The sequence below is a fragment of the Anoplopoma fimbria genome, chromosome 5, assembly GCF_027596085.1.
Source record: "Anoplopoma fimbria isolate UVic2021 breed Golden Eagle Sablefish chromosome 5, Afim_UVic_2022, whole genome shotgun sequence".
Taxonomy (NCBI): Eukaryota; Metazoa; Chordata; class Actinopteri; order Perciformes; family Anoplopomatidae; genus Anoplopoma; species Anoplopoma fimbria.
The window spans coordinates 4,712,740-4,737,580 of record NC_072453.1 but is presented as its reverse complement, the minus strand read 5'-3'; the positions used below and the strand labels follow the sequence as shown (position 1 = coordinate 4,737,580).

Below are 24,841 nucleotides of genomic sequence, written 5' to 3'. Positions count from 1 at the left end.
GCATCCAAAATAATGACTAGACACTTTGGATAAGACAGTAATTCAATGATTTGCTGAAAACTTTAAAAGAAACGATTGATACCACTCCAGCTCTACAACATAATTCTGCCTAATCTATAGCTGATTGAAATTTGTCAGACACAAGATCCAGCTAAACCTGTCTGACCAGAACCTGAAATACCTGAAATGTTGTTTGTACCTGAAATCTAACGTGTGTGTGAAACAAGCTGTCAGCAGATAGTAAAGGATTACCAGTTTCCTGTCAGAACATGTTCTTATTTATTCATTATATATATTTTTGTTGTTGCTTATTGTATGATTATTTATATTGTCCATATGTGTACAGTGTGTGCTGCATTATAACATGTTCACAATGCTGCTTCATAATGGCTAAGTTTCACATAAACATGTCAATAAATTCTTATTTACACTTAAGTAATAAGGAGTTCCAATTCAATAAATAAAGAAAAGAAGTGGGTATGTATTTGGTTAACCATAGCTTTTCAGATATTTCTACATTAAATATGTTGTATACTCTGAATATCTGAATACTATGCTTTGTACATCTCTAGCCACATTTAGCTTTTTGATATTGCTTTTTTCCCCTATTTTTGGAGATAAATATCCAAAAGTAATAATAACATTACATTACAGTCATTTAGCAGACGCTTTTATCCAAAGCTACTTACAATCAGTAGTACATATTACATATCATTCACCCATTGGCTACTATGCAAGGTGCCACCATCAGACTCTAACATTCATGCAACATCCAGTCCACACCGACGGCAAGCCTTCGGAAGCAACTTGGGGTTAAGTGTCTTGCCCAAGGACACATCGAACCACCGACCCTCTGATTGGAGAACTACCTTGCTCTCCACTACGCCACAGCCGCCCCAATAACAATCTTCATGATATAGGGTCTTGTTTTTAAAGGTGTCAATGTTCTTTCATATTTCAAACTCCACACAGAAGGGCCGCCAAACCCGGGATTTAATATACACCGAACTTCCACAATGGTAACATGTATTTGTCTGGTTTTCTCTAACCTTTTTTTTTGAAAAATAAAGAAAACTATTCATTCAGGACCCTGGTTTCTTCTTTGTTGGTCCAAGACACCATTATCCTGGTTTTAGAGGCGATGTATTTTGAATCCGTTATGTCACGGGCTGAGGAGACAGCAGGTCAAAATCTGAGAGATTTCTTGCAACCCAAACACCAGCTGCAAACAAGCCCAGGTTGACCAGTAGATTCCTCCTGAAGTCGTTTCTGTCTGTTGCAAACCGACAAGCTGAAACAGAATAATTGTGGGAATGTTTTTCCATAACTGTCACGGTGTGTGGTGTGGACCCAAAAGCAGGACGACCAGGAGACGGATACAGTTCTGGCGCTTTATTTAAAGCAGAGAACTCAGCATACAGACAGGCAGGATAAGACTCACAGAGGGAAACAGGCAGGGGATCCGGCAGACAGAAATCAGAGGAAGCGGAGGTTAAACTCCGGGTCGGGGACAGAAGGCTGAGTCGTTGACCGGGGCACAGGCAAGGCAGGTAAGTCCAGACAGGCAGGCAGGGTCGGCAACGGGAAATCAGTCCGGGGAATAACGCTGGAAGGTCTGGCATAATGCGGAGTACGATCTGGCAGTGAGTGTGTGTGAGACTGGTGTTTAAATACTGCAGAGTTGATGAGTGGATTGAAGGCAGGTGTGTGTGGCTTGGAGCAGGTGAGTGTGATTGCAGAGCAGGTCCAGGTGTGAAGTGAGACAGACAGGAGGAGTGGCAGACCCAGGAGGTGGAAAAACACAGCAAACTGCTGTGACCACAACAATAACTGTGACTCTTTAACATCTGAACGATGTCAAAATGTTTTCACACTCAGACTTCCAGCTTTGTCAATTATGAATATATTCTCCGCAATATGGTGTCACTGAAATGTTAAAACTAGCACTACATTCTTTTGCATGATATCTGACTTTCATGCCGACTTCACTAACAGACGATCCAGTTACACTTGTGTGACAAAGACTCTGCATGTGTGCATACTTTTTTCCAGCCCTCAGGTGTTGCTCACTCAGACTCCTCCTCCGTTCTGTGAAGCGTATATAAAACGCAGCAAACATTCAGATTTTTGTCAGAGCAGCAGAGGCAGTTCAGCTCGACACTGAAGGTCAATAAAGCAGCTATTCATCCTGACAGCTCAGACACAATCAACTGGACGATGGCCGTTGATCAACGCTTCATAATCAGTGCCCGCATTATCGGAGCCGTCCACAGGGACACACCAAAACTGAAGGTGAGTGAAGACCTCAATTGTTATTTATTTTAGGGGTTTAATGTCTCTGCTGTATTTGTGTGTGTGTGTGAAAGTTTCTTGTCTCTCATCATTTATTTTCTCTCTCCACAGATGTTCATGATATCTGTGTTGTGGTCTGACGAGACTGAAGTTATTGTCTACAGGTCCTTCAAGGATTTCAAGAAATTTCATGTAAGACCAAAGAAACCCACTTGCTGTACTCGGTGTGCTGTTTATATTGTAGGAAAAAATATTAAATTAAATGTTTATTCTTTCCAACAGAGGCAGCTGAAAAAGAGGTTCCCTCACCTGAACCCTTTCAGGAAAAACGACAGAGTGATTCCAAAATTTACAGGTAAGATTACTTCAACTGTGGTTTACAAGATGTATTTAAATGGTCTCTTATGAGCAACTGTGTATTTGTGGCCATTAATTACAGGAATAGCCAACTGAAACAGTTAAATATCTAAACAAACATGGTTTGTTTAGCTTGCTTGTCCTCTGAGGTGCACTGATGTATCCTTAGAGCATCGTTTCAGTAGGCATTAGTGATGTGTCTTATTTGTGTCTTTCTTTGGTCTTTGTTGAAAGGATGTAAGCATTTATAAAAGACCATGGAAATGACATTCAAATATTTCTAAGAAAGATGCTTTATAAATGTATTTCTTATATTCCTCTTCCACTCAGCATATGTTGTATTAATCCTGAAACTGTTTCCTCTCCTCTCTCCAGGGCAGGTCAGGAGGAACAGTCTCCAGAAGAAAGGATCCAAGCGATCTGTCCAACGGATGAAGTTCCTGGAGAGCTACTGTGACAAGCTGTTGAAGTGCGACCAAACTGTGACTCAGAGCTCAGAGGTGGCTCAGTTCTTTATGCCCAAAGACCATGACCTGCAGCCAGACTTCACCAAGAACAGGTAGGTTGTCATGTCAGTGTTTAGGTCAAATCATGTGAGTGTTTAATAGAAGCTCTTGATTCTTAAATGACTGACTTTTCTCTCACACAGCATCATGATCCTGCTGCCTGATGGCTCAGGTGGAGGAGGGGGTGATGTGACTCGCCAGCATGCAGGCAGCATCACTCACCCGTTTGTCACCCAGACTTACCGCTGCGTGGCCGCTTACGAGACAAAGGATACCAAGAACCGTCCGTTTAAGGTCGCTGTGGACGAGAAGCTGGATGTCCTGATCAAAGACCCTGCAGGTCAGTGCTTAATGTTTTTAATGTAGTTACTTCCATGAAAATCAGTAAAATCCTTGAGCTACCCCCACACCCATTTCTGTGATGCTGAAAGTATGTTTTATTTCCTCTCCAGGTTGGTGGCTGGTGGAGAATGAAGATAAGCTTTTGGCTTGGTTTCCGGCTCCCTACCTGGAGTTATGTGAAGGAGAGGATGATGATGATAATGCTGGTTTCCAGCTAGCAGGTGTGTGTTACTTGCATTCACAGTGGAATATTAATGAGCAAGAATGCACGTAAGAAGAACTGATGTCATTTAAGCATCTTGATTACAGAGCTGAACCTTTGTAAGCCTGACATTGGTGTGACATCATGTGGCAAAAACTCATTTTAATGAAGATAATATGTAGCTGTACAGCAGTTCCTGAGCTTGTTGTCTTGTGTGTGACCTTTAGGTGCCCTGTACTGTGCCGTGAGGAGTTACTCTACTAAGAAGGATGACGAGGTGTCTGTGTCCATTGGCTCTGTGGTGGAGGTGCTGAGGAAGTCTGACAACGGCTGGTGGCTCATCAGGTTCAATGGAAAGGCAGGTTACATCCCCTCCATGAACCTGCAACCATACAACAACCCACGGGCAGGCCTTTACAGCCTGCAGAAAAAGCTGCACAGCTCCACTCTGAACCTGGCAACCAGCAGGGAACCTCAGGCTCCTCGTCCATCCGGCATCAACGAAGAAAATAGTCCACAACGGGATTCTGCAGGTCAGTCCAGAGGAGAGCCCAGTCTGCCAGGGCGTCTCCACAAGGCCCGATCTCTGGATGTTCTCTCTGAGACCTGGTCGCAAACGGCGACGGAGAGGGAAGCCTCAACCTCAGAAGGCAGCGCAAGCAGCTTGAGCAACACAAGCACTGAGATCAGCTTCTCAGACTTCTCCTCAAGCAGCGAATCATCAAGTCCAACAGTCAGTCCTTCAGCCTCACCTCATTTGGTGTCAGTGACAGTGGGATCAGCATTCCTGATCTCAGCCTCTACGACCACCGAGGCTCCAACACTAGCTCTGACAGCTCTGGATCTTTAAGCTCCAAAGGAGGTGAGACGGCTTCAGTGGCTCCCAGGATGCCACCCAGACCAAAAACAGAGGAGATCCTGACCCGCTGTACCACCATGACCCGCAAGGCAGCCCTGGCTACGAAGACCCGGCTTCAGATTCAGCCAGAGTACATCCACAGCCGCTAGGGAATCACAAGACTTTGATTCATGAAGTATTCATATAACTTATGTTACCGGTTAGACCCCATAGGGTCTGTCAGTCAAGTGTGTTTTGTGCGGCATTTTAAATATCTTGATTTCAATTTTTTGTCATACCAGAGATTGAAGATATAGTAATATTGGCTGGGATGATTAACGTCGGGCTCAGTGTGACAGGAACTGGGATTTGATGATGCATGCCACTATGATTACAGAAGCAAAGCTAGCTTGGCTAATAGTGAATTGTTGCAAACAAGCTAAAATAGAAACCTGACTGTCTGTAGTCTAACAGGTTAGCATAGTTTGCCTGGTATCTTAAAATGCTTGTAAATTCAGCTGCTGGCTGAGACAAAGCAGCCTCTTATCCCTTCACCATCAGAGCCTGAGGTACTCCCATCAGCAGAGGGTGAAGGACAGAGGACAGGGGGAAGGACCAATACTGACTCATGTCTTTGTTATTCATTCTTTATAAACTTCACTCAGGACTGCTGTTCAATGTTCTCATTGGCACCCAGATATACTCCATGTCATTAAAGAAGATATTGCTGCACCAGAAGGGAGCAATACTGAGAGCAACACAATCTCAAGTGCCTATGTGTCAATGGGTCAAGAGTTATGTGGAAGCACTGGGGCTGGAGAAGGAGAATGTGTTCTAGCTGTGGTACCAGTAAAACTGAAATCCAGAAAGAGTGAAAGGTATGTAGAAACATATGCCTTCATAGATCCTGGGAGCACTGCAACCTTTTGCAGTGAGGAGTTACAGAAAACCCTAAACCTTAAAGGAAAGCGCACCCAGTTTCTTCTTGACACAATGGGTCAAGACAAGTCTAACAGTCACAAATTGATGAAGAGTTGTGTGCTTTCAGACCTAGAAGTATGTGGAATCGAAGAAAACGCATACATTGAACTGCCAAAGGTGTTTACACACAGCCACATTCCAGTAAAGAAAGAAAACATTCCACAACAGGAAGATATTTCACAGTGGCCTTACCTGAAAGACGTGCATCTCCCACGCATTGAAGCAGAGGTTGGTCTGCTCATAGGGGCCAACATCCCAAAAGCCATCGAACCATGGCGTGTCATAAATAGTGAAGGTGAGGGGCCATATGCTGTCAAAACTGCCCTGGGATGGTTGATAAATGGACCTCTCAGAAAGGGAGAAGACCTCAAGACAGCCAACGGTAAACTGCAGAGCTACACCGCTAATCGCATCTCAGTGGTGGAGATAGAAGAATTGCTAGTGAAGCAGTACGATACAGATTTCCCGGAAAGAAGTTGTGAAGAAAAGGATGAAATGTCTCAAGAGGATCGCCAGTTCATGCACCTAGCCACGAGGTCGGCAAAGCTGGTAGATGGACATTACTGCATGAGTTTGCCACTGAGAAACGAAAATATCAAAGTGCCAAATAATCGTTGCATTGCTCAACAGCGGGTTGATACACTTAAGAGAAAATTCAAAAGAACTTCCATGAAGATTACAAAACCTTCATGAAAAGCATAATTGAAAAAGGTTACGCCGAAAAAATACCCAATGAGCAGCTCAGTCGCGGTGATGGCAGAGTGTGGTACATTCCTCACCACGGGGTGTATCACCCTAAGAAAAAGAAGATAAGAGTTGTTTTTGATTGCACTGCTACATATCAGGGAACATCACTAAATGAGCAGTTACTCCAAGGACCAGACCTCACCAACACACTCGTTGGTGTCTTGTTAAGATTCAGAGAGCACCCTGTGGCACTTATGGCTGATATAGAGTCCATGTTTTATCAGGTGAAGGTCCCGGAGGGAGATGCAGATCTGCTACGGTTTCTGTGGTGGCCAGAGGGTGATACGAATGGCAATGTGGAAGAGTTTAGGATGAAGGTTCACCTTTTTGGCGCCACATCTTCCCCTAGTTGTGCTTCCTATGCCCTAAGAAGAACTGCAGAAGATGCAAAAGAAGTAACAAGCACAGAAGCAGTTGAGACAGTGCTAAAAAACTTTTATGTCGATGACTGTTTAAAGTCAGTGTCAACAAATAATCTGGCAATCAGCCTAGTACAAGACCTCCAAGACTTGTGCTCCAGAGGAGGTTTCCATCTGACCAAATGGGTGAGCAACAGTAAGACAGTCTTGTTGTCTATCCCTGACAAGGAAAGAGTTCCTGAAGTCAAAGACCTGGACTTAGGCCACAACACACTTCCCATGGAACGTGCCCTTGGGGTCCAGTGGTGCACAGAGACTGACAACTTCAGGTTCCAGATAAATGTGCCAGACAAGCCTGTCACTAGACGAGGGATCCTGTCCACTGTTAGTTCTATTTTTGACCCTCTTGGTTTTTAGCTCCACTCATGTTGCCAGTGAAGCTCATCTTGCAAGACCTGTGCAAAACGAAGCATGGCTGGGATGAAGAGATAGAAAATGGACATGCAAAAAGATGGCATGAATGGCTGTCAAATTTGGAGATGCTGGCAGGATTTAGTATACCCAGATGCATCAAGCCAGAAGGGTTTGGACCTCCACAGTCAGCACTGCTGCATCATTTTGCTGATGCTAGTGAGGATGGTTATGGGACTGCATCCTACATTGTGTTAACCAGCCAGGAGAACAAAAAACACTGTTCTCTTCTAATGGGGAAATCAAGAGTGACACCACTGAAGCATGTCACAATACCAAGACTGGAACTAACAGCAGCTGTTGTGGCTGTCAAAATGGACAGAATGCTCAGACAGGAACTTCAAGTCCCATTACAGGAATCAGTTTTTTGGACTGACAGCACAACAGTGCTTAGGTACCTTTCAAATGAAAACACTCGCTTCAAAACCTTCGTAGCCAACAGAGTTACCACAATAAGGGAACATTCTCAGCCTACCCAGTGGCGTTATGTCAACTCAGCGTTAAATCCAGCTGACCAGGCTTCTCGTGGGTTAAAAGCTGAGAAGTTCATTCAAAGCAAAACGTGGAGCCAAGGTCCTGCCTTTCTGCTGAAACCAGAAAGTGAGTGGCCAAAACTATTGGATCAAAAGGATTCAGTGATAGAAGAAGACCCAGAAATCAAAACATGTGCTGCAGTCATTGTGTGCAGCACAAAAGACAGCCTGGACCCAGTTAACAAGCTAATCAATTACTACTCAGGGTGGTTACGATTGAGAAAGGCAGTGGCATGGTTTCTCAGACTAAAGGAGACACTGATGCAACTAAAAAACAAAAGAAGACAGTTCCAAGCTACTATCAGTCAAGCTGAGAACAACCCAGAAAAGCAGAACACGCTTACACAGCAGATGAAGAAATTCAAGTCAACAATGAAACCAAGTCCACTATCACTGGAAGATTTGGTTAAAGCAGAAACAGAGCTCATACGGCTAAGTCAGCTACAGGATTACACAGAAGAAATCAGTGCTCTGCAAGGAAATCTACAGACTGGACCCCCTTTTGCAGGATGGGATACTGAGAGTTGGAGGCAGGCTTAATAAATCTGCGATGCCACAGGAGGCTAAACATCCAGTTATCCTCTCAAAGAATTCACCTGTGGCCAACCTCATACTGCAACACATCCATCAAGAGATCGGACATTGTGGACGTAACTACATGCTTGCTATGCTGCGTCAAAAATATTGGATCCCTCAAGCTAGCTCAGCTGTCAGGAAAATAATTTCAAGATGCACCGTGTGCAGAAGATTCAACACAAAGGCTGGTAGGCAAAAAATGGCAGATTTGCCAGAAGACAGGTTGCTGCCTGATCAGCCACCCTTTACCAATGTGGGGGTTGATTTCTTTGGTCCTTTTGAAGTCAAGCGTGGACGGAGTCTTGTCAAACGCTATGGCGTGATTTTCACTTGTTTAACCGTGAGAGCTGTTCATATTGAAATAGCCCACAGTCTGGACACTGATTCCTGCATTAACGCCATACGTCGGTTTATGTGCAGAAGAGGACAAGTGACAACAATGCGTTCAGACAACGGAACAAATTTCGTTGCTGCAGAAAGAGAACTGCGTGAGGCAGTTGAAAACCTGAATCAGACAAAAATACAGAACACCATGATACAAAAGGGCATCAGGTGGATATTCAACACCCCAGCAGCTTCTCATCAGGGCGGCATATGGGAAAGACAAATCCGTACTGTGAGAAAAGTGCTAAATTCTGTGGACAACAGGCACTAGATGATGAAGGACTCCAAACTATCATGTGCGAAGTCGAAGCTATCATCAATAATAGACCTATAACTCAAGCGTCAGACGACCCTAACGATGTGGAGGCCTTAACACCTAACCATTTGTTGCTGCTGAAAACACAACCCAGCATTCCACCTGGAATCTTCGTCAAAGAGGATCAGTATGCACGACGACGATGGAAACAGATACAGTACATGGCGGATCTATTCTGGACCAGATGGACCAGAGAATATTTGCCACTCCTTCAGGACAGACAAAAGTGGAACACCCTACAGAGGAACTTTGTGCCAGGAGATATCGTCTTGATAATGGATGAAACTGCCCCTCGCAACTCTTGGATCATGGGTCGTGTAGTAAAGACATTACCAGACTCCAGTGGAACAGTCAGGCGAGTCAGTGTAAAAACCAAAACCAACACACTGGACAGACCCATAAACAAACTCTGCCTGCTGAAGCAAGCAGTGGCAGTGTAAAATGTATTTACCTTTTGAACATGATGTAAACGAATGTATGATTATTGATGCCTGTTGAATATTTTATGGCTCGTTGAAAATAATATTTGGTAATTGTTTTGCGGTCAGCATAAGCAATTAGGGGCTGGAAATGTAAGAGCCATATTAGACTTCATAAGATGTGTTCAGTTATATAGTAACGAAAAATGTTGAAATGCTCCTTTAGTTACGCTACTGACGACGTCATAGCCAATAGCCCTCAGTTGAGGTTAATCAGTCTGCGGAGCAAGACAGTTTTTTGAACGTAGTGCCAAGTTGAGCACAGAATGAATCTTGTAACTTTGTTTTTTGTCGAGTAAACTTTTAAAATGGAGTTACTGCCTCTGAAGAATCATTTCGCGTCAAGCTCATTGCAAATACGCAGACTGTTACAGTAGTGGTAATGTGGATCACCAGACAGAGAGAAGATTGCCGCTACAACTGCTATATATATAATTGAAATTTTAGACATGTTTTCTGTGAAATATTATTGAGTTCCTGTTGTGAATTCATTCTCTTTTTAAATAACATATTAAAAATCATTTATTTAGTATAAAAAAACTAGGTAAAGAGATAGTTGAGCTAGTTTCCTGAGCAGCCGGACGGTTATTAGCAGGCTTTGACCTGCACGTGTTAGCCTGCTATTAACAAGACATAGAGCCAGTGTTGAACAAGAGCCAAATAGGTCAATTTAATTATAAGCGTTCACATATTTCACTCATGGGTTTTATGTCTGCTGTGTTTTTACTGTACATCATGTCAGAGGCAGAAAAAACAGCTCCATTGGATCAAATATGTACCTAAAACAGTTTGTCTTGGAAGTTCCTTTTTCCTCCTATCTTGTTCCTGAAACTGCCTTTGCAGAGAAGTCCAGTCTGCTACTAAATGATGGGAGCTTGAAATGAACAGTGCTTCTGATTGTGATAGAAATTATCCAAATTTTAGAAGTTTTAAGATGAATAAATATATACTGTACCGACTTACTAATACTATAAAAGCAACAACAAAACCAAAAAAGATTTTGTAAGACACCATAAATTTCCCCCAAAAATATATATTATTGACCATCTTTAGTGAATGCTAAGGTAAAAATGACCTCTCATATCTATGGCAGTATTTATTTATAAAATAACTTCAGTGAAAAGAAACCATGGACAATTATTATATTATTGAAATATTTACAATGAATGAAGACATTCTGACATGTCTTCATTGTCTGGCAATGAGTTTAATAACGGCTGAATTCCATTTAGCTGCTTCAGTGTCAATGTCCTGGTATTTTTCATGCTGGCTAACTGTCACAGTCATACTGGTAGACTTGAATAGAGCAATCATTAATGTGATTTTAACACTTTTAACACGTGATTTTAGTTAAGTATTTTAACACTTAATGTGATTTTAACACGTGATTTTAGTTAAGTATTTTTTTCAGATCTTTTTCTTAATCCTTTGCTTTCTTATTGTAACACCCATCCCATGTAGCTATATGGTATTACGTTAATCTGCCAGGTGTAGTAGTACTATGGGCGGGGTCCTGGGTACAGTTTTAAACCTATCATGTTCGGCATTGAGCCAGACATAACACCCATTAAGAATGAAAATACGCCGAACTTTAGTATTAGTAACATTACATCCAAAGTGATGAATTGTATTTGTAATTGTAATTAAACATTTTTCCTAACACTGGCTCTTAAACATCTAAATGCAAAATCCTGAATAGTATACTTTCTGTAGAAATATTTACTTTTCCTTTGCTTATGGACATCATGTGCTTTACTTCTTATCATATACGGTTTCACATAAAAAAAAAAAAAAAAGAAGCTTTGCACCAAATATAAATATTGGGAATGTTTCTGGTCATACATAACAATGATGGCGGTGTACAGTGTGATATGTGTCTTATAAAACTACTGACTGATTAAAAGTACATCTCGTGCCACTTCCTGATGATTCCCGGTTACTGTGGGAAACAATAGCTAAACACACACACCCATGCACACAAATAGTTGCCATAGAACTGGTTTAGTGACATCAGTCTAACCAGAGGGCATCTTTTCCCATCAGCAGCACCTGCATGATGGGAATCTCTGTTAATGCTAACAGCTAACATAAGGATGATCCATTCAGTTACATTATGATGCGTTCAGGCTCTGTTCAGTTAAAATTTGTATTTGGCTAAGGTAAATTATAACCTATACAAGTTGTGTTCAAATGAAATCTAGTGGCCAAATACTCAAAATAAATACATCATTTGTAGGAGATGTTTTTTACAGCAATATAAAATAGATATAAGAGGGGTCATTATGACCTAATAACTTCCTAACACTAGTTTTAGGCAGCTTATAATAAATATTTAAAACTACTAATGGCAAGATGACAATGACAATATAACAAAAAACGATCTATCAGGCGAAATGGATCTATCAGCAATTGGTATCAGCGGCAAAAAAAAGTGATCAGGGCATCACCAAAATTTGGTTATTTTCCTTTTTTTTGCTGATCTGATCCTTGACTCAAAACCATAATATGAAGTAATAGTTGCTGTCTATATAGTACCTGAGGATAACATTTTTCCCTCATCACTTACCTTGAAAATGATTTAAGAAGAACGATGATACTTTGAATGTACACATAGGCATGTGTGTGTTGGAACGAATAAAAAAACAAACTTATCTTTAAGGGTGAGAGCAATCAGTCAGTCATAGGCATATGCTGTTAACAGGTACAGCAGTGCTGTAGAAGTCCCTGCTAAATGATGAACAGATGCTGCCCTCTACTGTTCAACAGTTTAGAGCTGCAGTTGGTAACTAATAATAACTTTGTTACATTTGCTCAAACCGTCACTATATCCTGACAAGAGTACATGAGATAGATCATCTTTAAAAAAAAAAAATCAGTTTCCTCCTCCTCCTTTTATTGCTCCTAATTGCATTGCAAGATTCCACCGCGCCCAAATGAAAACAACCAATGAGAGCCAAGAAGTCCCTCCAACGCATTATCAATAATTACTTGGTTATGGTGCAAGTTTGGTTCAAATCAAAGGACCAGGCTATACTCATACTATACCGGAATGTGAAACATTTCAAAATAGTTGATGATGATGATGATGTTAATGACTTCATGTAGATTATTTTTAAAGTGAAATAATAAACTTTGCTGCAGCAAAGAATTTGCATCTCGTCATTAGACACTCAAACACATTCCTAGGTCCTGTCTAATGAACTGTCTCAAAATAACTCAACAGTGTCCCACAGAGCGACATGTGCACACACATACACACCCTCCCACACATAATCACACATCTTTCCCATGTGATTTCATTTCATGCATCAGTACTTTGCCTTTTATACAGGCTGTTTTCCCACCACGATCTGTTGTCGTTTTGTTGAACAGTTAAGTTGAATCTTTGCTTTTAATCTTGTCTTCTGTGTTGTTGATTTACTTGCTTGTTCTTCAATAAATGACCATTATCTTCTACTGCGTTTGCTCCCATGTTTTATCTCAGGGTTGAGATGGTTGTATTTGAATAAATCCTGAGCTAATAAGACATGTTTCTGAAGCATTAGAGCAGAGCTCAAAACCATTACAGAGTCTCTTCAAGTGTTAAAGAAGCCCAGAGTGCTTGCAGGGAGTAAGATCTGTCGTGTGGAATGCATGAGCCTGCTCACCCAAGCCAGTCTTTTTTCTCCATCTTACATGTTTTGTCTAAATTTGATGGTGTTAGCACTGATGTTACGTCATAATTATTGCCCAGCTTTGGTCATCTAATATCCAATGTAGCCTTCCCACTTAATTGCAATGTTTTTTAACAGGATTATCATTGCATTACCTTAACTTTATTTCTGATAATCCCTTCGTGGATAAGAGCCTACAGTAACTAACATATTTGATATACTGTCAGTGTGAGCTTAAACCCCCCATGCATTCATATTTAACCACTATAGCCCCTATTTTACCAAATGGATCACATTATTATCAATAATGCAATATATACCGAACCGCAATGATTGAATGCAATAACAAAGAATAGTTATCAAAGAATCAGGTAATTCACACCTCTTTGTATACCCTGGTGACCCAAATAAAATACAATAAAATAACACCCAAGGTTTTATAATTCAGTTTGTGGTACAACAATGTTGGCACGCTTGTTATAGCTAATTTGACATTTTCAAGGAGAATATTGTATGTACTCACTGTCCCTTGGAACTCAGCGAACTGTTAGGAACATAATTTAAACAAACCTGTCCAGCAGTGAGCTGCGGGATGAAGAAACTCATCCTGAGGCTCAGCACGTGTGCATAAAACACACGCTCCTCTGACATGCAGTTAAGAGGCCTGAGCGCCTCTGCTGCAGCAACACCTCTGGCGGCACCGGAAGCACACTAAAGTTACCTTCAAAAGTCACAAACACTCGACGTTCTATTTTTAGCTCACTGTACTTGTACATATCATTTCATCTCACAGTGTCCACACTTACTCAGTAACTCAGTAAGTCTCTTCTTTCAGCTAGCGAGTGCGCACGTGTCAGTTAGGTAGAAAGAATGTATGAAAACAGCTCCAACTCGGCTCACTATGCCGTCTTAACAGGTTGCACACTGAAACAAAAGCTCTTAACTTTGAAGAACAACATTAAATGAACAGGTTGTACGAAACTTAAGAAGCAGTTAACGGCTCTGTCTTTCACACGGAAATACATAACAAGGACACTATTCTGTCTGACAAAATATAAGGGGTTTGTGCTTTATTTTCTAGAGTTTGATGATAGATTACATTATGTGTTGCCCCTTTGTTTTAATTATTGAAATGCTTTGTTCATTATTTTTTTCAGTTATCAATAAAGGTTTTTTTTCTACTTCATCCTAATAAGGATCCAGCCAAATAGCAAATAATGTGTTTTAGGGTAAGTTGATGGTTGATGATAATTTTTCATTTTTAATTGTTTTTGGAGATTTGCCATATGAATAAATATAAATATCAAAAGAAACAGTGTCAGTCCAGAAGCTGACACACAGGTGAAAACCTGGAAAATGAACAAACATCATCATTGACATCTTTAATATACAGCAATGTTATGTTTAATTGTTTAGGGTTTTTTTAAATCATGAGGCATTAAATTAGGTATATGCAGGAACTGCAACAAGGGCTCCTTAAAGGATTGACAAAAATGTCATCTTTGCTGTAAAAGAGAAATGTAATAGAAAAGGTAGGTGTTCTTCAGAGTTTTATTTCTTCATCTTATATCCAAAGTGACATTGAGCTGTAAACATCATTGCAGTAATAATCTCATGGGGATCAATCATATGTAAACATTTGTAAAAGGTATCACTTGTAGTCGTTTGTACAGCAATCTGATACAAAGAAATCCCTGACTCTCCATCAACCACACAGTTTCACTGTGAATTTAACAAATCCACATAGCAGGGTCCAGTTGTCCTTTGATCATCAACACGAGGCACTAGTCAGCCTCTGCCCCAGGGGTCTCAGGTGGGATCCTCTCTATGGACTCTGTGGAGGAGCTTTGGGAGCGTTGGGACTGAGTGGACAGGTGCTGGGAGGCTTGAGGGCTGTCCACCCCTGAGTGCATCAGGGGTAAGTAGATGTCATCCATGTTTGGGAAAACAAACACTTTCTGGAGAAAGAAAAAAATTATGATTGTGAGGAAAGCTAAGAAAATGACAGCACTGTAGGTGCTGTTGTCTATTTATTTTTACCTGAAACTCGTCCTGCAGTTTCTTTTCAATCCACTCGGTGACATGACAGAAAGTCACCTCCCTCTCCCCTAGTTTGGGACGGACATGCAGATCCAGCTTTGGGGGCACACAGAAGCTGTACCTATAGAAGAGATTTTAACATATCTATCACATCTTTATTGAACAGCTGTTTTCAGTCTCATGTTGTCTCAGTGCTCTAAACAGCTCCTAGTACTCAACAAGAATGGGTTGATAGAATAAATAAATGTTCTTTTGGCAGGAGGTTTGGTGCGAGAAGTGAGTCACACCACAACAGTGACAAACACAACATGCTGCTGAACATGAAGCAATTTGTTTTTGAATTCGCATTATTTCTAGAGCTGTAGTGGGTTTTAAGACATGCAGGAATTTGTGACAGAGAGTGCAATTTATATAAAAATGCATATATATATAGTTTGAAATAAGGAAATCAATCTCAATGTCTAGAGCTGACAATCTTTGCTTATCTTATCGATCTGTATTGGTGTGGATTTGAGTGTGGATTGTAACTAGCGACACATCCCGGTTGAGAAATGCCAAACTGGGTATGAGGTCATTGAGAAACAAACCTTAAAATGTCCAGCAAATTATGTCTCTTTGTTTTAAAAAAAAAGTGTGTATGTTAACATAATGAATATCGGCAGATATATCATTATCAGAACTGTGTTTGTGTTTTCAAAAGAGAAATTATTCGAAATAATTCTGAAATAATTTGAAAAACTTCACAAATAATTTAATTTGCCTGCACAAGACTTACTACACATTTTTTACATAAACACAAGAAAAGGGAGTGAATACATGCAAAGTGCCATCTGAACAAGACAAAGTTGTTTTTGTTTTTTATGAACTGTGGAGAGAAACTGCTCTAATGCCTCCCTCAGTATTTACCATATCCTGTCCGTAGGGGGCGGCGGGATGTTGACGACCAGAGTCCCTGACAGCTCCTGAACCTCCACAGTCAGCAGCAGGGGCGTGTTGGACATCTCCTCAAACTTCTTCTTAATGAACTCGTTCTCTGTCGCCTTCTGGAAGTACTTGGATTTAGCGATTTTGTCCACAAATCTCAAAATCTTCCGTCCAGTCTTCCCGCCCCCTGTGCTGTAAGACAGGATTAGAGGAGAGGAGAGGAGAGGAGAGAGAGAGGGAGAGGAGAGGAGAGGAGAGGAGAGGAGATTTAGTATTCAGATGCTAAAGTCAGAATTTGAGGAGAAATGAGAGTCTGAAATGTGAATGAAAAGGAAAGCGACAGCCATCTGGAGTGTGATGTGAGTGCAGATTAGTTTCTGCTTTAGAAAAGTGAGCATTCACAACACAGAAGGGTCGAGGTAACACTTAAAGGTGTTGTTTACTAGAAGTTACACTTTCTCCCCTTTTAATTAGCTGTTTATGTAAAAGTCTTTGACTCACGATTCACACAAAAGTAGCAGGTGATGGCACTTTTGTGGAATTCTTTAATTAACGTAACCCACTTTGAACATCTTCTTTCTGATGTTAGATACAAAAAGTCATATAAGTTTATGTACTAGGCAGTATTTCTGTTTGATACAGCGTACATTTATATCAGCATTTACCCATCAGGAGCTGGTGTGGATCCTTTCTCTCCCACTGGAGCTTGAGGCTCAGAGACAAGCGGCTCTTCCTCATCAGATGAACCAGCGCTGGAGGACTCCTCATCACTGTCCGCCAACACGCTGAAGATGGGCCTAGAGCTGGAAAGAGAAGATAAACGGATAAGTTATTGATGGGCGGATGGATGTCAAAACTACGGCATGCATGTAAGCATCAGTACTACAGAACTTTTCGCATTAAAAGGCTAAATTTAACTACTCAGACTATATGGACAGATGCACACACTGCAATTTCTGTGTCTGTGGCTTGAAAAGATTAACTAACATAAGTTTTCTATCTCTTCGTAAAGCTTCAGATGCATCACAGACAGCTACAGTAAAGCTCCACCTTGACTGTAATCCCCACCACTGCAGGTCTATGACAGGCAGGTCTACGCTAATCAATGTAATGTGGAGATCTGCTCTATAGATCAGAGACACAAGGGATAAAGGGATGGAAAGAAAGGTGTGTAGGTGTGTATTTGTGTGTGGGCTATATGATACGGATGATTTACTGTCATGTGGGCTATCACCCCTGCTACTCGGCCTGTGAATATGATGAAATAAACCTATAGATGATGTGGCACACCACAAAGAGCAGACATCCTACAGCCTGTAAAAACAGCTGTAGGATGTCTTCCTTCCTTTTTGGTTGGAGCTTCCTAAAGTCTGAGGAAATAAGCCTGGTGATGACATCAGGCGGGGGAATTATAACTGGAAGCTATTGAGTTGCATGATGGGGATTGGAGACTTCAGAGCCTATGAAGCCTAATACTTCAGCAAGGATTAAAAGTCAGAATCAGCCTATGCTGCTTCCATTTTCAACATAAAAAAAAGATATGATACATAAATCAATAGAAAATGACAGAAAACTGTATCCATAGTGCTCACCCCTATCAGTCAGTAGGTGATACTAGTAGTGGCCGCTGCTACTACTACCATAAATGATAATATCACATTATTTTATACACAAAAGGAAGTTTAGAAGAACTGGCAACAGACAAAAAGCAACAAATACAAAAACATATTCAGAAAGGGTAGGTATGTTGTGTGTGTGCATAGTGTGTGTAGTGCTGACCGTGGGCTGCCGGCTTCAGTTGTGCAGTCGGCATCCTGACCGCCCTCTTTACCCAGCTTGGATAGGTTGAATTTTGTCTGCAGGGTCATCTGCAGGGCTCCAGTGTAGACCAGCTGCAGCTCCACCCACAGGCCTGCAGCAGGCAGCAGGAGGAGGTCAACACCAGACCACCAAAATCAACACACAACTCACAGGCACACACACTGCATGGTGGGCAGATTAAAACAGCTTTCACAGCGATTATCGAGCCTTGAAAATTAAATTTAAAACAAATTACGATGGATTATAAATCCCCTTTAGGAACTGAAAACAGGATAATTGGTTGACGGGCGGTTGTGTAACATTGAGTTGGAGGGGGGAAACAGAAAATATCATGAGGTCGGGGCATGCTGACACACTTTCCCCTCGTCATCAGGAGTGTTGTCGGCCAGATTGCCTGATTTTAAAACACACACACATATACACAAGCCAATATGCTCTAAATGTTGAAGGCCGTGGCGTAATGGCTCTCCTGTGAGATTTCAGCAGGATAACAGCATCTGATCTAATGCTCTGCAGTACTCAGCTGTAATCACATGAGCAACAAGTAATCTCCACACTCATCTTTTGCGTGTGTTTGCATATTGGGTTCGTGCATGTTTCTGTTGCAGTCCTTACTCACCTCTGTGGTTGACCTCTGGTCTGGAGGTAGCAGCGATTTGGGGCATAGAGCAGCCCATATCCAACTCAGTCAGAGTCAGCTCATTCATAAAATAAGGCAGCTGTAAAATAAAATATTAAATTAGATAAAATGCATTACATTCATTTTTAGCCCTTTTTGTGACTTAAAATTAACACAGTCATTTTTTAATATAAAACTTCTCGCACTCTGATTTTGCTCAGCTTCTTCTGGATCTTGCAGGAAACCACGTCGGCCCAGTGCTTCTCCCGCAGGAAGTCCCAGAAGATTCGACCAATTAGAGCGTTAGCCCACGCAGTCTGGCTCGTCCCAGGCTGCTCAGCTAGATCACAGGTACACTATATTAAAAGACAAATGAGTAAGAGCTAGGGGAGGACAAGAAAGGTGCAGGTTGAGTACAATTTAGAGCTAAAAACAGAAGAAGAATAGTTTTATTTACTTTATATTAAATGCTGGAAATGTCACAATGCTACTTTATACTGGTCACACTTTACTTTCTGCATATGCAAACTGTCCAGCTCTGGAATGTCCCTACAGCCTCACTTCATTTGCTCCACCTAATTTTATCGGCAAGCATGACTTACATTTCCTTTGATAGTGGGACTTGTCTCTGTGCTGCTGGCTCCAGGACTTGAGAGGGGGGTCACCTTCTCTGTGGCCAGGAGACGAGCCATGTAGCTGGGGTAGTCCAGCAGGGAGAGGCCCCTGGTGCTACTGGAGGCCTGATTGACAGGAGCTGAAGGTACTGCAGATGTGAAGGTGGCATCGTCGTCACTGCTGCCCACTCTGCTGCAGCTTCTACTGCTTGGGGCATTGCCTTGGGCAGCAACGCTCTGTGCCACTGCTGGCTCACCTGGGACAATACAGGCAGCATTTGGAAATCAATACATATACGGTTATAATAATCATAGACAGAAAAAGTAATTAATTCCATTTCCAGTACAGCAAGCGCAGTCCACTTTGCCTTTTCACCGACCAATCTAACTGCTTCTACTATAAATTAAGCTTTAATATTTTACTTCAAAAGTTGTGCAGCCGTCCTTTCATAGGTAGGCTTTTAATGTGAAAAAACCCTCAGGAACCGCAGGATTGTAAATATAGCATGCCTCTGTTGATGTAATGATGTAATTAGTGTGGAAGTTGACATCGTATACAATTTACCACGTCAGCTTGTCGCTTTGGCTAGAGCTAGGCTAGCTGTTTCCTCCCATTTCCAGTCTTTATGCTAAGCTAAGCTAACTGGCTGCTGGCTTTGGCTCAATGTAAAAACACAAGAATGGTGTTACTGTTCTAATATAACTCTGCAAAAAAAAGAAAGAAAATCACAATATTTCCCAAAAGGAGGTTTGACTGATGACACCTCAAAAGACTGATTATTATTAGATAAATCAAATGCAAATGGGTAGGGTTTTGTATATTCCAACCTTTCTTCAAAACACAGTCAAAACAAAGCAGCTTTTTTCTGATGCCTTTGGCCTGTCATGTCACAAATCAACTGTGAGATCTGTGTGTTCCCTTGAAAGGGATAGGCTTTGAAATGCAAAGAATTGGAGCATGTAATCCATAATCCACACATATATAGCATTTGTATAGATGCCTTATCTGGAAGCCTTCTCTTCTCTAATGCATTATTAACGTTTCTCGTACCCAATCTGGACAAACATCTGCCAGGCCTCTGACCGTCCCTCTCCTTTTCCCCCTCTGTATCCATGGATGCAAACAGGAAGTGACGAAACCACTCTTCTTTCTCTCTTCCTGTGCGTCCAAAGAGGTATAGAGTGGTGGGAAGGTCACAGAAGTGTTTGGAGGAACTCTGTTGTGGACTTGAAGTTTCAGCTCCCGATGCCTCTCCACGACTCTCCTCCGGCCTTCCTCCCTCATCCTCCTGGGAGTTCGATCCCCCGGCCAGTTGGATGCAGATGGGATACTTTGGATTCCACATCCTTTTCCGAGCCAACACAGATGGCAGCAGGAATACCTTTGGGGATCAGTAGCAGAGCTTTGTTGCGGCAAAGTAAAAGGAATGGGTAATGCAGTGAGATGTCCCATTTATGCATCATTCATTAATTCTGTTGTTGTGATTTAACCATTTCATCTTAAATAAACTTTATTTTAATTATGCTTTTCTCCATCTTTGTTTATTAACTCTCAGGCATTCCAACATCAGTGCATTAATTTATCCTATGCATTCATTAAATGGAAAGTAACGCTATCACAAAGTTGGACGAAGTTTACTGCAGCTCTGCCCTACATATTGTATCATTACATCAGCAGAAACTCAAAATATATCAGGCCTTCACTTTCCTTTGTTTATACCATTAAAAAAAGATACAACAGCCTCAGATACTGAACAAAAATTCCCATAACTAAGACAAAAAAAATCCTATAACAAGTTATTTAGTCATCATACTTTGCTCTTTGCGAGCTGAAAGGAGCGTGACTTGACGAAGGCGGCCTCGTGGATTCTCTCATCGTACGTGGCCCGGCGGCTGATGTTGTTAAGAGGGGACTCCAGACGGAGACAGGAGCCCTCCAGGGCGGCAAACACTGAGTGAGTCAGAGCTGGGTGGTAAGTTTCTGGGTCGTAATCATGTATCTCATTCATCCAGCCCTAAAAAGGCAGAAAATTGTTAATGCAATCATCACCATCCACAGTTTCAAGTGAGTAATAAACGTGGTATCTGGAATTGTCATGTTGTGATGCTTGTAATCAGCCTAAAAGTGAAGTAAACAGCAGCAAAAAAGTAAATGTTATTTAGTGTGTCTTTTGTTTGCCCAACTATCAAACCAGATCAATTCTTCTCTGTGGATTTCAACACGAATGGTTTTAAACATGGACTAATGAGTTGAAGAACAAATGCAGCCAGAAGGCGAGTCTGCAAGCTGAGAGAGGATCAGTCATCCATGATAATGTTGGTACTTGGGATTATGCATGGAATATAACAAAAAATAGTTTTGAGTTTTTGAGAACTTGATTTGGCCTCCTAGGCAAGACTTTTCTTCTGGATTCATGCTGTTGTCAACAAACTTGATAAATCAGAGAATTTAGGTTACAGATGATTCAAACTAGCAAACTGAACTCAGAGAAGATATATTCTAGTTTTAGCCATAGTGGTAAATATTGTCATTCAAGCCAATCAGCTAAATTATGTCAAAAGTTACGTGTTAGAACTAATATTGGGAAATGACAGCCTGGCGCAGTGACTGTCAGGAAATACTGTCACCACATGATTGTGTAAAATTAAACCATTATGTTGATAATTGAGTTTGAGAGATGCTGGCAGGTGAAGTTTTGAACTTCAGACAGAGCCAGCTAACTGTTTCTAGTCTTCATGCATAAGAAGCATAGATATACAGGATTGTAATCCACCCTCTCTACTGAATCTCTGCAAGTAAGTGAACTTTCCAAAGTTATTTCTTTAATATCTGGACTTACATTGGACAAAGTAAATTCAGATTCTTGGACAAAACTATGCAGTTTGATAGATAAGACCATTATCAGTTAAGAGCTTTAGAGAACACTTTGCTCAGTCTAAAATATGCTGAAGTGTTCATTAGGATGGCCACATGTGAACTGAATGCTACCATATAATCCCCTTTAGGAGCTTGATGCTCCCTCTTAATGTTCCAATTTACTAATAAACAGTGTGTCAGTCTTTGCCCTCGTGTTGGAAGTTTGCCCTCAATTAAACTCCAGACTGTTCTTAGTCTGTCGTCTCATTACAAGAAACCTCGGAAACCCTGCAGTTGTAACTTTCACATCTCAACAGCCGTCGGACTGAAACCGAACCGCTAATGACCAAACAAGGGAATTATGTCGACACTGAGACAGTAGACCCCCATTCCAACCTACCGCCACCCATCTCCAACCCACAACTGTCCCTCGCACTGACAAATTACAGCTTCCTCCTGCCTATATCCTACACTAATGGCCTCAGGAGCTGCCAGCGTCTGGGCGGAAGCTGTCCTCTCCAGTTGCCTCGTGTTTCAAGCTCAGCCAGGAGGAGAACAGTAATTACCACAGCAGCTCTGATAGGATTTTTTATTAAAGCTTTAAATTGCACTCTGGGAATCTTATGTCGTTACGTGCCACTTTCAGAAGCTTAGGTGCTTAAGTGACTTGACATTGTTCTTTCAGAACAAATCAACACAAGTGAAAACTAATTACAGGTCTTTTTTTTTTTTTTTTTACTGTAATTGGAATAAACATGAATTCACTTTTTAAAGTGAATTCCGATATCTGTGACTTTCTGAGTTTGGTTTCTCCCCGTTCCCACTCTTTGTGCAAGGCTAAGCTAACTGGCTGTAGCTTCACACTGGACAGACAGACATGAGAGTGCAATTCATCTTCTCATCTAACAAAGAAATGAAATTCAAAGCCTGAGTATTCAGGTGTTTGATAAAAAGACATGTTGAAAAATGTGTTGATATTAGATTGAGACAGCAGTGGCTAAAAATAAATTGACAACCAAAATGTGACACTTTCCTCCTTGATGACTCATCAGATTTACCTTGAGGTTGTCAGGCTCAGTGCTGACAGTGCCACCTGACAGAATCCCCTCTCCTAACAGAGTCTGTGCTGGTCTGTGTGGAGGTACAGAGCAGCAAGACCTGGGGGAACCCATCCTGATGAGTAGCAGTCCCAGTAAGAAGCCCAGTGCCAATCCCAGAGCCAGGCCAGAGAGGTATGGACTGAGAGGTAGGATGAAATAGCCATAGGACAGCACTGCCACACAGAATAAACTCATGCGTGGCAGAGGATGAAGGGGTTGAGAAAAGTCGGAAGTCCTAACCGGGGGTACTGACATCGTGGGCGATCTCCTCGCCTGCTCGTGAGTCTCCACGGCCAATACCTGCATAACGTCGCCGTCCGTACATATTTCCAGCTCCTCATCCCTGTGATGTTGTCTGTTGTGATGCACAGGACAGGGGCCACGTTGGCCTCTCCCAGGATGTCTAAAAGAAGGCCAGTCAAACACAGGCAAAACATCAGCCTCTGGTTTTCTAGTGCTCCTCACAGGAGACTCAGAGAGAACTGTGTCCGTGCTACCTTCACGCCCCAAACTTTTGGAGCTGACCTGGTGAGCGCCTTGGCTCTTACACTGGTGTCTGGGACTGCCAGCGCTCTCCTCTCTCATGATCTTACTGAACATGCTGCTCAGAGGCTCTTGCACGGCCTCTGAGAGCTTCCTCTTGGTGTCCTCCAACTCCATTTTGAAGAAGCCCCCTCTCAGACCCTCTCCGCTAGGGGAGTGTGAGCTGGGAGAAGGGGGTGCGGTGCGGGAGTCCCCATTGCTGCGGGTTTTTGGCTGGGTGAGCTGCTTCCACATGTGGAGGTTGAGGCGGGAGTCTGACTTTGACTGCGACACCTCTGGCTCTGAACGGGATATCTCTGTGGAGATGGACTTCACAAGGCTGATAATGGGCCTAGGTCTGAGAGTGGAGCTTTCTTTGAGCTCCAGCTCTGTGGAGAGAGACTTGACCAAGCTTGCAAGGGGTCGGTGGGTGGGTGAAGAAGGGCCTGGGGAGAGGAAGCTGGGCCCGGTGGCGGAGCAGTACCCCAGAGAGCCAGGGTCTGAAGGGGAAAGAGGGACGTGGAAAGCTTGGGACTGCAACTTTCTGTTGTCCTCAACAGAAGGCTGCCTCTCCTTGGAGAGAGAGATGGAGGGGTAGTCGTCATCATGGTCGAGGGAGAAGATGAGCTCACTGTCATCCAGGCTGTCCCATTCTCCCTCTGTCCCAGTCAGCTGGATCACAATCCCTCGAGGGAGATGCCTCTTGGTCCCAGTGACTGGGGAGAGGCCAAGAGCTGGGCTGTGGGGCTCCTGGAGAGTTCTGCCACCTCTTCTCCCTTTCTCATCGCTTCTTCTCTCCCCATTTGTTCCACTGTCCGCCATTTCTCGACTTTACATTGCACAGCCAAGGCACCTAGGAGTCAGTGAAAGAGAATAAATAAAGAACACGGTCAGCTACTTTATTAAGCCTCGAAGGCTGAACAAATAAAAGCAGCGAGAGAAGGAGCCACGGAGAGAGGGGAAGGGAATCTTTTCTTCGCTTGTGCCTCTTTTTAAAGAAACTGCTTACCTGTGCAAACTCTGCATTAATGTGAGAATGACACGTAGTAATCTGAAGACTTTCGACCCTAATAAGCACCTCTCCCAAAGCTGTTGCTCCACATACTGAAGGGGTTTTAGAGGCATGCAAAAATAGACAAGACAGACTGTCTCCCCCAAATATTGCACAAACTAGGGCAGCTCAGGCTTGGATCTAATGTCTTTTGGGGCTGATTGGCTGTCTATATAGAATTCATTCAATCTCTGTGTTTTTTGGACGCATCAAGATGAATTGGAAAATAATAGTTTGAGTAGAGATGCAGCCTTTAG

The 24,841-nt window shown here is 42.2% G+C and overlaps 3 protein-coding genes across 3 annotated transcripts; 1 reads left to right on the top strand and 2 right to left on the bottom strand.

Annotated features, from left to right (window-relative positions):
- Positions 1-1,082: 1,082 nt before the first annotated feature.
- LOC129091760 (mitochondrial import receptor subunit TOM6 homolog) lies at positions 1,083-2,119 on the bottom strand. The gene is made up of 2 exons (XM_054599455.1): positions 2,071-2,119; positions 1,083-1,291 (listed from the first exon to the last, which is right to left on the bottom strand). The coding sequence occupies exons 1-2, from the start codon at positions 2,117-2,119 to the stop codon at positions 1,158-1,160; spliced, it is 183 nt and encodes a 60-aa protein (XP_054455430.1). The 3' UTR covers positions 1,083-1,157.
- Positions 2,120-2,180: 61 nt separating this feature from the next.
- Positions 2,181-4,707, top strand: LOC129091759 (NADPH oxidase organizer 1-like). The gene is made up of 8 exons (XM_054599454.1): positions 2,181-2,292; positions 2,404-2,484; positions 2,575-2,647; positions 3,025-3,208; positions 3,299-3,495; positions 3,608-3,718; positions 3,927-4,276; positions 4,414-4,707. The coding sequence occupies exons 1-8, from the start codon at positions 2,218-2,220 to the stop codon at positions 4,705-4,707; spliced, it is 1,365 nt and encodes a 454-aa protein (XP_054455429.1). The 5' UTR covers positions 2,181-2,217.
- A 10,113-nt stretch (positions 4,708-14,820) lies between these two features.
- tex2l (testis expressed 2, like) lies at positions 14,821-24,355 on the bottom strand. The gene is made up of 11 exons (XM_054599453.1): positions 22,970-24,355; positions 20,869-21,069; positions 20,106-20,436; positions 19,043-19,311; positions 18,647-18,796; positions 18,441-18,540; positions 17,780-17,912; positions 16,666-16,803; positions 15,983-16,192; positions 15,077-15,197; positions 14,821-14,994 (listed from the first exon to the last, which is right to left on the bottom strand). Exons 1-11 carry the CDS (start codon positions 24,353-24,355, stop codon positions 14,821-14,823), a joined length of 3,213 nt encoding a protein of 1,070 aa, XP_054455428.1.
- Between the last annotated feature and the right edge of the window lie 486 nt (positions 24,356-24,841).

Bases quoted from the DNA above. Each gene is read 5' to 3' on its own strand.
- LOC129091760 (XM_054599455.1), bottom strand. From the start codon at position 2,119: ATGTTTGCTGCGTTTTATATACGCTTCACAGAACGGAGGAGGAGTCTG. The intron at 1,292-2,070 runs GTGAGCAACACC...ATTCTGTTTCAG, and splicing joins AGAACGGAGGAGGAGTCTGA to CTTGTCGGTTTGCAACAGAC.
- LOC129091759 (XM_054599454.1), top strand. From the start codon at position 2,218: ATGGCCGTTGATCAACGCTTCATAATCAGTGCCCGCATTATCGGAGCC. The intron at 2,648-3,024 runs GTAAGATTACTT...TCCTCTCTCCAG, and splicing joins AGTGATTCCAAAATTTACAG to GGCAGGTCAGGAGGAACAGT. The intron at 3,719-3,926 runs GTGTGTGTTACT...TGTGACCTTTAG, and splicing joins TGCTGGTTTCCAGCTAGCAG to GTGCCCTGTACTGTGCCGTG.
- tex2l (XM_054599453.1), bottom strand. From the start codon at position 24,355: ATGGCGGACAGTGGAACAAATGGGGAGAGAAGAAGCGATGAGAAAGGG. The intron at 18,797-19,042 runs GTAAGTCATGCT...CTTTTAATATAG, and splicing joins GTCCCACTATCAAAGGAAAT to TGTACCTGTGATCTAGCTGA. The intron at 16,193-16,665 runs GTAAATGCTGAT...CCTGTCTTACAG, and splicing joins TCCACACCAGCTCCTGATGG to CACAGGGGGCGGGAAGACTG.